Genomic DNA, 13,434 nt, shown 5'->3' with positions numbered 1-13,434 from the left:
GTACAACGTACGACGTACAACGTACGACGTACAACGTACGACGTACAGATTAACATAAACAATGCTCAAAACGGCCTAATTCGGGTTCTCTGACCTCAGAAACGTCCAGAAAACATGTTTCTGAAGTTTTCAAAATTTTGACCGATTACAATACTTTTCACCTTACACTATGTGTGCGGAAAAGTAAAAATAAACTCAAACTCAAGGTATATTGGTTGATATGCTATTATTTGCAATGGTTTTTACTACCAGTAATGTCAATTTAAAGTAAACGTATATTTGATTCGGAACCCTATTTAGTTTTCAAATGAAAATAATCACAGACTATATTTGAGCTTTCGGGGTGGAATATAGAAAGTAAAAGAATACTGAATTCGCTTGAAGATGCTTTTCAATGTGTTTTTTAAAATGAGGAAAATGCTGCTATCTGACACTGAATTGGCATTGAATTTGGGAAAATTGTAAGGTGACGCTTTTATTTGGGAATAGTAAAATAGATTCAATGCCACCTCGTTTGTGGGTCGCGTTTGCTTTGAAGTGGCCTCTTTTTGACCTTTTTCGAATTCGTAATATACTTGTTCGGCCACATTGATTTCTTCATAACGTTTACTAGTTGATTCAATGTGCCGATATACACATAGTGCAGATGATGTCTGTGTTTCTCCGTGTGCGGGGGTGTGTGTTTGTGTTTTCTTGTATCGATGGCATTGTGCACAATCATAATCTATATACATATACATACATACATATATACGTATTCCCAATTGAATGGAAAACAATTTGTGCTTATAAAAAAATCATTGTCTGCATTGGGTTTCTTTTTGTGAATATTCCTATCATACATTTATGTGAAATGTCGATGTCGTACAAAAGCTAATCTATGAATGATGAATCGAACGCATAAATTGTGAGCTTCTTTTTCTTCCATACGACTTTAAACATTTCGAATCAAAGAAATATTGAATGACGGACATGTCTTGCGATATTAGCTTGAACTGTAATAGAAACGTTATAAGCACAAAATCAATAATAAAACGATTAAATGTCGATAGTCTTTGATGGCGTGTTTTACCGGTTGAAATTATATCATTCATTATTGATGACGGATTTGTGTTTGTTTTTAAATGACAGCGCGGGAGTATTGAACGATAATGATAGTTGATTGCGTTCAATTTAGAAATTGAAACCAGTTGTCGATCTATCAATCCATCCCGAGTGGATTTGTGAGTTATTTGGCTAGATTGATCTATAAATAGTTGGACTAAAGACGGAAAACTTCACAAAATTTGTCGGTTGGGATGGGTCAATAAGGATAATTTTTGAATTTCGGATGCAGTAATATGACAAGCACAGATAGAATTTCAAACGAACGTGGACTTAAATATGTATTACTCAATGGTAAACATGTGTAGCACATCACACGAATTGAATAAAATCCATCGAATATATTTCATACATACGGAGAGAGTAAATCAAGTAAAGACATTGATTTGATCTTAAGATTAAATAAATAAATTGATATTGGGCCTTAAATATTTGCGTTCGCATAGATTGGTGCAAAACGAAATATGTGTATAAAGCAATTTGGGTCGAGATGCAATTCAAATCATACGTATTTACTTTCATTTTCTTACTCTTGTGATACCTTTCACGTGCTCTCTAATAATACTTCTTCGTTACTCCAGTTTAAAATTTATGTTGATACTCATGTACTTGTTGTTTTCTTTCCAAAGTTAACCCAAAAAACTCGTTCATATTTTCTAACATTATTTGAAATGGCAAAGGGCCAACTAAAAAAAAAACTTTTCAGATAACAGACACTAGCCAACCACCAAACTTTATTTACATTTACACAAAAATGTTATCTCTTCAACTATATATATAGATACATTATATGAAGCGACGTTATATCGATTGAGTTTCACTTTGCACTTTAACTGATTTTGTTTTATCCAAAGAGAGTGAATGAGCTTTTTTCTCTTTCTATCCCCCTCTTTCTCTTGGTTCATGTTCTATTGCAGACTACAATTTGCAGTGCGATGCACAACGATTTAATTTGGTTCTTGGTGATGATGGAATGAAGAATAATATATTTCCAATACAAAAACATTCAATTTGTTTTGAGGTCATACCGAAAACTCTTCTGACTTTTAGACATTTATCTTTTTCGAATAGTTGAGCTTGAAAAATACATATTTAAACTATGTTCAGCGAAAACGCCAAAAGTCGGAGTTCAGTTTGTGCAAAACTATCGGTACTGATAATAACTGAACCGTGTACAATAACAATGACGACGACGGAAAAAACGACATTCACATTTGGAATTTGTGCCACAATAATATGATGATAAAACATATTCGGAAATCTGCATTAGAATAAATGTTGTCGACAATGAAAACGACGACGACGAAAACAACGGTCTCACCGTTCAAAAACATTTAAAATAGCTTATAAGTTATTATGATTATAAAAATTGTAAACCTATTTTGCATTTTGAATGCATCGAGATTAGTGTGGAAAATATTTATCGAGTGGAGTCAGAGAGCGTAAAAATAAATAAATACGTAAAGTTTTAAATAACTTTAAAGAATAGTTATTTTTTTGTGTGATTCATTCATGTGCAACGATTTAACCGACATATTTTCCAAGCCGTTGTCTATGCTTTATTATCCATGTGCTATTTCAGTGTGTATGGGTACGAGCGCCGGTTTATCGGTGTTGGTTATCTCGATATTTGCTTTTGCATTTTCACACTTTTTATTTTGTTTTTGTATACATATACACTGCCGCCAGAAAGTTCAGATATAATAATTAACGAGTTTCAAACAAATTTCCGTTTTTCATAGGTGTTGTGAACCATGAAAAAGTCTTTTCATGAAGGTTGGCCAGTAAATGTAGATGGAAAGTATGGACTATATTTCACCTGAAGAAACTAACTTTCAGAAATGACTTTTAGTTTATTCAGTAATCAAATGTGGAACCCTCTGAAAATTGCATTTTTTGTACGTACTGAAATTATGACTAAACTGTCAATTTGACAGTGTCAAATAACTAGATCCACGATGGAATTCAGTGTAATCTATAGCTGCCGTCAACTTGTGAAAAGACTTTTACTCAGTTGCAAACAGCTGACTAGAACTCCATAATCGTTCGTAGTTTTGCATTTTATACAGTGTCTTATGTGACATTTTTGCAGTGAGTTTTTGTGTGAAAAAATTGACTTTTCTGTGTATCTGTATGCTTCTCAATAGTACCCAAACTTTCTGGCATCAGTGTATATATGCAATGCATAAAATTCTGCGCAGCTCTAATTAAAAAATGCCAACGTTCAATGGATAATCTACTGAAAACTTTTCATCGAAGTAGAAATGGAAAAGTTTTAAAAGAACAAAGAATGAGAGACAGAGAGAGAGAGAGAGAGAGAGAGAGAGAAAGTGAACAGAAGAAGAGCAAGGCTTGGGAAAATTCAAATGCAACATGATATGAAATGTTCAAATCCAATGCATAAGAAGGCAATAGAAGCAAAATAGGAGAATCTAGTCAGAGACGGCAAAGAGGAAGTATGGACCAAAAGAAAACACAACAACGGAAAATGCATAACAAAACGAAAATAAACATAAATAATGGGAAAAGATTATAAGTTTTGACAAAACTAGCAAAAGATTTTAGTTTTTTTGGTTTTCGCATGACAATTTCTTGCTCTTTCTCTATTTCTCATCCATGTCATCCATCTTACCAAATAAATACTAAGCCAAACCCTATTGAAAGCATAAAGTGTATTTTTTATGCATAAGTCGTGTAATTTCGTTAGTGCAAAATATTGTTTTATATCGTTCAACGAAAACTCCTCCATATGAATTCACTTTGGCAATACAATTGCAACACTTTTACATCGTATTAAATACAAGTTCTATTTTTACTGCAAAATATATTCATACAAAATTCAAAATGTAAACAATGCCAGTGTAAAAGTATGCTCAGGAAGCTACGAAGTGTTATCACAAATATTCTAATGGATTTTATCAGGATGTAACCAAAAAAAATTATGTGTATATTACATTATTTTTATAAAGTATTTCAAAACGTAGCAAACTCGATTGTTCTATATGTTTTGACTTAGTGTGTGTGTGTTTTTTTTATCATGTTCATTTTCAGAAACCACTGAATTCTACATTACAATCACTAATTATACAATTTCAAATTGTAACTGTTATATCATAAGTCATGGAATATATGCAAATTACCGCTACACCTATTCACTTGGTTAAGAATAGGTTGAATAGATGCACAAAAAACAGTGTATAAAAGATATAGAGGCAAATAGAATAAAGGATATATATTGAGAGTGTATGTGTGAGAAAAGTTGAAATGTGAACAAATAAAACAAAAGAAATAAAATGTGAATAGTCTCGCTAAGGTATTGGATTGTTTGCACAAAAAAGTACACTTTCTTGGACAAATTTGGATCGATTGGTTTGGTGGAATCTATTTTTTCCATTGGTTTTTTATGCATCAAATACGGATAAAATCAGCAATAATTCGCAAACGGATCCCTTCTTCTTCTTAGTTTTTCGTTATTTTTTATTGTTGCAGGTATTATAACATTTAACCTTATTCCAATTAAGCAATCCGTTCGTGATTGTTATTTTTTACTGGGGGCATTTTTTTTTTCATCATAGTAACTGGTAAAAAATAAAGAATACAAATATCTTTTGTCTTGGAGCTTGAGGTATAAAAGGTGTTTGTTTTACTGTGTGCGTGTGTATGTACTCTACAAATTTTGTATGTAATTAAAAGAAAATCTTTCGAGAATCACTACAAATTACGAGGGTTGCTCCATAATTTTTTTTAAAAACATATATAACACAGTTGTTTTTTGTCGAAAATGGTTTTATTGTTTTTCAAAATATTCCCCGAGATGATCGATACACTTTTGCATTCGATGAAACCATTTGTCATAGCATTCGTGCCACTCCGAAACTGATATCTCCAAAACGTGTGTTTTGAACGCTTCAACTGCTTCTTCTGGTGTCGAAAATCGTTGACCACGTAGTTTTTTCTTCACGCTTGGGAACAAAAAAAAGTCATTGGGTGCCAGGTCAGGACTGTACGGTGGATGACCCATCAGTTCGATGTTTTGACCGGTCAAAAATCGAGTAGTTTGAAAAGATGTGTGAGAGCTCGCATTATCGTGATGAAGAATTATTTTGCGACGGTGGTTGTTTTTTCTTATTTCACCAAACACTTCGGGCAAACAAATGGTGGTATACCAATCAGAATTGACGGTCTTACGATCCTCTAGTGGAACGGTTGCCACATGACCACTTCTCCCGAAAAAACAGGCGACCATTCGCTTCGAAGTGCTTCTTGCTCGAACAACTTTCGTTGGGTTATCTTCATTTTGGAAGACCCATACAGTCGACTGCTGTTTCGTTTCGGGCTCATAGGCATATATCCACGATTCGTCACCAGTGACGATTTTATTAACGTCTTTTGAAGCACCACGATTGAATTTCTTGAGCATTTCTTTACACCAACTCACACGAGCCATTTTTTGTTCATCGGTCAATTTATGTGGGATCCAACGAGAGCAAATCTTTTTTACGGCTAAATGTTCATGCAAAATTGTATGTATGCTGTGGGATGAAATGCCCAAAGATGCCTCAATCTCACGGTAGGTCACATGACGATCTTCCATAATCAGTTTTCTGACAGCATCGATGTTTTGTGGCACAACAGCCGATTTTGGACGACCTGTATGAAACTCGTCTTTGAGCGAACTACGACCGCAACGGAATTCTCGGTACCAGTTATAAATTGTCTGAAGGGTTGGTGCTTCATTGCCAAAGGCCAAATGAAGTCGATCGAAACACTGTTGTTGAGATAATTTACTTCGAAAATCGTAGTAAATCATTTTACGAAAATCTTCACGTGTAAAATTCATTTTTTTGTTGAGTCGCAGTTTACCAGTCACTGTAAACAATACAAATAGCGTTCGTACGACAAAAGGTTCAGGGCACGAATACATACCAAAACATCAAACTTTACGAATATGACAATGGTTTACATCGGGCAACACTATAAGTACCATTTTAAAAAAAATTATGGAGCAACCTACGTAGATGGTGTGTCGCTATTTTATGTGACACACGTGATTTGTGATGTGTGATATGTGTGTATTAGGTGTTATATGTTATGTGTTTTTGATAAATACGAGAAAAAAAATGTGGAAATAAAAAGTAAAATAAAAAGAATAAATGTTTTCGGTACGATGATCAAGAAGCGGCTCCATAATAATGTGTTAAAATGTGAATATGTAAATATCATTATTCTGGTGATGTACAATCTTACCCTTTGTGGTTTTGAATCCTTGATTTATGGCACGCGTTGTTCTGACAGCCGCTCGGTAAATTCGCCAATAGAAAAACAGCATTACAAACATTGGTATATAAAATGAACCAAGCGCCGAATAAACGACATAGCCTCTGTCATTTGTTAATTCACAGGTCCATTTACATGGTTTTTGTTGTTGGGCTGGTGTTTCAGTTGTCATTGAGAGAAGTGTGTGGTTCTCATATTGATAGTATACTGATAGTGACGTTTGCACCTATAATAATATACCGACACAAATAGAAAGAAAAAAACCGAAATTCAATATGGAAAATATATGATAACATAAAACTTGTGGAATTTCAATTGATTTTTGTGGAAACATTTGGAAATCAATGCGTGTTGGTATATCAAATGTTTGGATCAAACTGTTTTGTATAGTGTTCTAGTTAACACTTTAGCAATTGGTAATTTGCATCTAAATCAAAATGAAATACAAATTAACAATATTATTTTATCGAATCAATAAATGCAATTTACCATCTTTTTAAGCGAGAGTCTGTAAAAACGATTTAGTACTACATATGATATAAGAATTTTCTTTTTTGTCGCGTGACATTTAATTTTTGGATAATTTTCCACCTGCGTCATTTTGCCACAGGTGCATCGCTCATGACTATATACATATCATCGAAGCCTTTTCTTCGTTTTTTTGCAACACTTTTTCACGCTTCATATCCATGGAGTTAACAAGTTATCATACCGTTTATCTCGTACATGCAGAAACTAATCGGATTTCCCTGTAATATATATACGTACATAGCTTGTCGATTTATATGAATATTTTCAATTTCGAATTAAACTCGTGCATTCTCCATTTTTTGAAAAAATAGATTAAAGTTTTTTCTTTCACAAATCCTCTTGCATACAGACAACGGCATGGGGAATTTATAGCAAATATATTATTCCAATGGATTCCAACATTCATGTAATTTCATGATGTCAAATGTTAGAATCCAATATGAATTTTGTTGAACTCAAAATTCTCCGATAAAAGTCCAAAATAGTGAGATTTTAAGGCCAAAATAGTTGTATATATTAAAAATACGATACCGTACAGTCTGTACGTAATTTTTTTTTAACTTTAAACCGACAAATCTTCATGAGGATTGAACATACAAGCATTAACAAGAATATTATTATATTTTCCTCCTTATATGTCATGAGAATCGATAATTTCTGATCTTGTTCGATTCGATTGCCGGGAACCCTTATGTGAAGATGAACCAAAAATTTGCTCACTTTTCAGGAAGTAACACAATGTAAAATGTCGTTTGCTGTAAACCAATCAAAAATCGATGATTGAAAAAGGGAAAATAAATTTGATTGTCATATTTGTATTCATTCAATAAAAAAGAAAAAACATAATTTATCAGAAATGTGAGAAAAATGTTCTGTGCCATTGGAAGCATGTTACTCCATTTTTTATACAGACTTGAACTATATATCTTAAGATCGGAAGTGAATTGTGTCGTCGTACACTGTCTACATATACGAAAATTGCTACGAATAGAAGGGAAACATGTATGTGTTAAAAGGACCGGTACCAACTTTATGTAATATTTCATATTCAATTACAAAATTAATAAATAAATTTTCAATCATCCAAAGTACCCAAAAATCATGATCCTTATAATTAAAGATAATTTAGTGATTGAATTGATTATTTGAATCGTTTGCCACATTTAATTTGTAATTACAACTTATGAGAGTGAATGCTCTGCGTTTCAAAGCAAACAAACTGGAACGTGTTAAATGAATAATTCACAAAACGAAGAATAGTAGTTATCTAAAGTAATATTTTTGCCTTCGAAACGCTTGTTAAATCAACAAAATTCATCAACGCAACAATAAGCCTTGTATGTATCTAGAAGCATAAATTGTTAGTGCCTCCAAGAAGCCAAGGACATGTTCGTTTTTTTCTTCCTGCTATGTGTTTGTGTTAGTTTTTTCTTCTTCTTCTCACACTCATTCTGCTTTTGTAACACATTTTTCAAATTTAGACGCAAGAAAGAAGTTTACGATGATAAAATGTAAATAAAGAATCGCTGCATTTGAGTTGGTACTTGACCTATATTTGACGAGATAGAGCCAATTTCGACCGCACACATGTGTTTACATGTTTGCCACTGTGCGAACAGTATTAAAGTAGAGAGAGAAGATGAAATAAGAGGTAAAAAAAAGCCGAACGTTTATATTATCGAGTCAACAAACACACATTTTGCAATCAACGCCGAACGTAACGTAAAGGTGATTTTCTATCTACCAATGTTTTTCTGTCGCTCTTTTCCCTCTCTCTCTCTCTCTGTTACTACAAAAAGTCCCGTTTTTTTGCATACAAAATGTGTAAATTGTAATCGTGGTTGCTGCTGGTGAAATTGGATACCCGTATTTATATCCTTTTCATTGCACATTTCATTCAGTAGAGACGAACACCGCGAAAATGTGCAAAAATGCAATACGATACATGGAACATACTGGTATTGCTTGGGGAATGTGCTGTTTTGTCACAATTTTTTTTAACGTGCAGATTACGCTTTCTTCATTTTCCACATCGACTTAATAGTTGCATTATTGCATCGACCGTCAAGGCGTTGGTGATATCGTCGTCACCAATTGTTTGAAATTCCATACCGTTTTGTGTTTGTGTGCTTTCATCAATGATGATGGAAAAAAAATGCATGTAAATAAAATGTAAAGACTTTAATGTAGTGTATACAGTGGCAGTGACGTTTAGAAAATGGCATTGCATTCGAATCACTTCCATCAAATAGATTAAACTTAAATGTTTAATCTGAGGATAGATGAGTTTCAAATTAAACGATGCGAATACGATGCTTATACATTTACAGGCATTTTAAATTCAGAAACTAAGCTGATTAAAACCAACTTCTGGGTCTAGGCAATATTTCAATAAAATAACATCATCATAGTCGTCAGATGATTAACCTTATTTTGTGCTGCTGTTATCGAAATTATGAAAATATGAAAGCAGGTGTGTCAACGAAAAAATTGCAACTTTTCATGTTCTGTAAAATTGATTGCATTTTTTGACGGAATTGATGTTGAATCATCATTGCGTATACCATATCATTCGGTTAAAATGGAAGCATCATTAGATGACGAGTAAGATATACTGATGAAGATTTTGAACCAAACACATCACTTTAAATTGAACAAAATAGTCACTAGATTGGGAACATAGCATACAAAGGCACATTTACAGACAACTCACTCGTGGAAAATTTTCATTCAAAGCTGTTGTTAAGATTCAAGAGAATCTTTGGAATTTATAGAGGCGATAAAAAAATGACAAAGACGACATGTCAAGCCAAGCAATGATTAATTATCCCATTTTGTGTGTGGCATAACACATAAAGAGCGAACATGAAATGGGATGCATTTTCTGTTCCTTTTCGTCGTCATTTCACATTTAAGTGATAAGAACATTTCCTTTAAAACGTTTGAAAATGCTCATATGCATAAACGCACATAAAAACGCACACGAGCGTCCATTATTCATATGGTTTTCTTCAAACTCGCATGTTCTACTATAGAATTTCTACAATAGATTTTCATTCATCATTTTATAGAGTAAGTTTGGCGATGCAACGGATTTGAATGCGATGATGTTGAAAGAGTCGACCGAGTCGTAAAATCATTTGTTTTAAATAACAATAGAGTGAAGTGGATGTTGCCTTTCACTTATTTGACGACGAAAACAGACAAGGACAAAGTACAATGTATGCATCATTTGCAACAGCAGTGATTGATGGACATTCCACTAGCACCTTGTTCAACATATATAAAAGTACACATAAAAGTCAACTGCTTTTTTTCTCTTCCCATTTTGTTTATCGGTGGCAGGCCATTGATTTCATTATTTGCATGGCAAATACTTTTAATAAGTTGAGACAAATAGTTTTAATGAGTTGAGATTGAATTTCAATTTAAACTTTGGTAATTGGTGTTATATGAACTTTTTTCGTGGCGCACCCAAAAAATAGAGAAAAACGAACCGAACTTGTGTTATACATCACATTTATGCATAATTTAAAATGATGATACACATTTTACATCAAAGTTTTCGTTGTTATTTACATAGTGGCATAAAGCATCGTTATGTTAAAACTGATATATTGAAAAACAAACCAAATTATTTATCGTAACGAAAGTTTGTCACTTATTTTTGGTGTTCGTATTTTTTAGCAAAACTGTAAATTGCAAGTATTTCATTTCTTCGTCAGATGCGAGAAGAAAACCAAAAAATAGTAATCGTGTAGTGCACAGCATGTCAATAGCTCTTTCTTGTGTTTGGATCCAGTTGCAAATAAAAATGGCGCATTCAGTTCAGTGGTCAATTGAAACGAAATGTTAAAAAATCTGAACATGGAATGTAATTTCATTTCTAACAACAACAAATATATGATGTAGTATATCATGTTTCTTGAATCAATTCTGGAACCAAATCTGCTGATGTCAACGCACTGATTATAAATATTATGTTTACAAAATATTTACGAATCTGTTGTTAACCGCACCTATCATTTACGGATGGGTGATCGTGGTAAATATTTCATTGCCATTTGATTGATTTTAAATGTATGATAAATACAAGAGCGTAGGTGTTAATCGGGTGTGTTACCACAAAATGAAATCACAAGCTCATAAGATATGTGCCGCTAAATTGAAAATTGAAATTAAGTGGATCAATCACAGAGCGGAAAATAAAATTTATAAAAAAAAATTGCCGGACCGAACAAAAAATGAAAGGTTATCATGATTTTTTTTGCGTTTAAAATTTATTGTATCCGGAGATGATGTATCTTTAAAGTAAAAAGTGGTAAAAAGAAAATGGTAGAAAAAATGATATGCCAATCAAATCAATGGTAGCACACACGAAATGGAACGTTTGCCATCGATCCGTAAATATCCACAAATTATGGGAGTGCGTGTTTGCGCCTATATTCAACGGGATATAATGTAATAGTTTCATTTGGCGGGTGGGGATTCTCCATTCGAATTGATTAAAATATGATAAAATCGTTGTATTTCATTGTAAACGTATTACACGTGGTCACGCTATAGATTAGCGTTGGTACTTTGTGTTAACAATGTACAAGACTTTTAAACGTCATACAAACACAACAAAAGTTTGTGGTTTTGAAAGTTAGACCACATTAAACGGCAGTCATTCGTTACGGCCAACTAATACCATGCACGTGATATGCTTTGACGTAATTACCAAAAGATTTCCGGAATAATACATTGTGGTCTAAGCAAAAATATTATATTTAGTAACTTACCTTATGGTTTTGCGTTAGCCCAACTAATTGGGGCAGACAAATAACGAACGATAACACCCAAACACCGGCCACCAATAATTTGGCGCGTTTTGTTGACATTATACTAGGATAAGTAACAGGTCGTGTAACAGCTACGTATCGATCCAACGATATGGCACATAAATTAAGAATCGAAGCAGTACACATCCATACATCAACTGCCAACCATATTGAACACCACAAATCTCCAAATATCCACACCTAAAATATATGCATGAAAAAATAAATTAATCAGTTTTTTATTTTAAATATTTATCCATTTGAACAAATGAAAGTAATATTCAATGAACATTTTTCCGGTAATCTTAATTAGAACACCAAAGATTGCTTTTGTATAGTAATAGTTTCAAAATGCTCCACAATGAGTAACCGTGCGTGCCCCGTATTCATAAATTGCGAAACAATATGAGGCATCCCTTGGAAAATATGACATCCTATGGAATCCGATAAATTCTCATGTTCAGTTGGAAGCATTCTTGTAATTTAATTATGTATTGGATATTATGTAGCATAAGTGCCTAGACAAAGAGAGCGAGTCTTTTTTTTTTAAACCACTTTACTATGCGGGCGGATCGATACACAGTCATCACTCTGATAAGGAGATTCAAGTTACTTAAGTCATTTATATTGGTTTTTTATGATACCCATATAAAGATTCGGTGAGTTTCATCACAGAGAACCAAAATCTAGTAATTTCTGCCGTTTTTCACTGTGGAGTGAGCAATTTAAAGTAGAAAGACACTTTCGATTGTCTTTAAGAACTCAACGCCATTTTATTCTCAAATTTTTTTGAAAATTGTAGATGTGATGAGTTGGAATTGTATTTCTATTCGGACACTTATGTCAAAGTTGATTAAGGCGAATACAATTTTTTAGACAATGTATGAAGACCGCAACACAATACCCATTGAAGTTGAAATTGGAAATCATCAGATCATTTTAACAGTTCAAGCGTTTCCACAGTTTTTTCATCTAGCTTATCGAAATTGAAATTTGACGGGGTTCTTCAACTATATTTTCGGTGTAAAGTGTGACATGCATTTTTTTATTATTCTAAAAAAGGAATCTCATGCTTCTGTGCATGTATGTAACTTCGAGTGACTCACTATTCAGTAGACAATTGCGATATAAAATCGTTGAAATGCAAAGTTTGAATAATTTAGATTGAAAATAAAGCTTTTTGCCGCGTAAGAGAAGAGTTTCTGCCTGCAAACATTTTCAAAGTGGAAGAAGTAAAATGAAATCAGGTCTTGCCATATACTTGACATTTGAGTTAAATTCGTGTAAACGTATCTAAGAAAATGTGTTAATTCCGGTGAAAAGCTGTCAAAAACGAACAATATTTTACCGGATTTGAAATATAAATGTGGAGAGGACGCAGACATTTCAGTTAACATAGAAAATAAAGCAAAATATTTAATCTTGAGATGTACACTGGAAAAGTGAACTGTCTCTCAGCAATAAAATCAGTACGTTTGCCTTCTGATTCGTGTATCCCTAATTCATCATTTCATTAATAAGATGATTTCGTTGTGGAAATTGTATGAAAACTTGATGTAATTAAATTTCAACATTGGAATAAACCGAATGGACGAACTGATTCCCAACTAAAAGCACACACCTTGCGCTCGCTCACTGTGTATACTCACACCGGTAGTCAGCTGTATATTTTTTCATTCGAAAATTAGTATGCCATATT

At 33.3% G+C, this 13,434-nt stretch overlaps 1 protein-coding gene across 2 annotated transcripts in view; it reads right to left on the bottom strand.

Moving 5' to 3' along the window:
• LOC116337575 (octopamine receptor Oamb) overlaps window positions 1-13,434 on the bottom strand; it is a 90,285-nt gene that overhangs the window by 13,722 nt on the left and 63,129 nt on the right. For both annotated transcript variants that reach the window (XM_031762254.1, XM_031762255.1), the window contains exons 4-5: window positions 11,697-11,936; window positions 6,352-6,607 (exon numbers count right to left, since the gene is read on the bottom strand). In XM_031762254.1, the coding sequence (XP_031618114.1) occupies window positions 6,352-6,607; window positions 11,697-11,936 (496 nt within the window). The remainder of the gene's footprint in view (window positions 1-6,351; window positions 6,608-11,696; window positions 11,937-13,434) is intronic.

The sequence above is a fragment of the Contarinia nasturtii genome, unplaced genomic scaffold (assembly GCF_009176525.2).
Source record: "Contarinia nasturtii isolate CC-2019 unplaced genomic scaffold, AAFC_CNas_1.1 Cnas_scaffold_285, whole genome shotgun sequence".
Classification (NCBI taxonomy): Eukaryota; Metazoa; Arthropoda; class Insecta; order Diptera; family Cecidomyiidae; genus Contarinia; species Contarinia nasturtii.
This window is presented reverse-complemented; position numbering and strand designations above follow the sequence as displayed.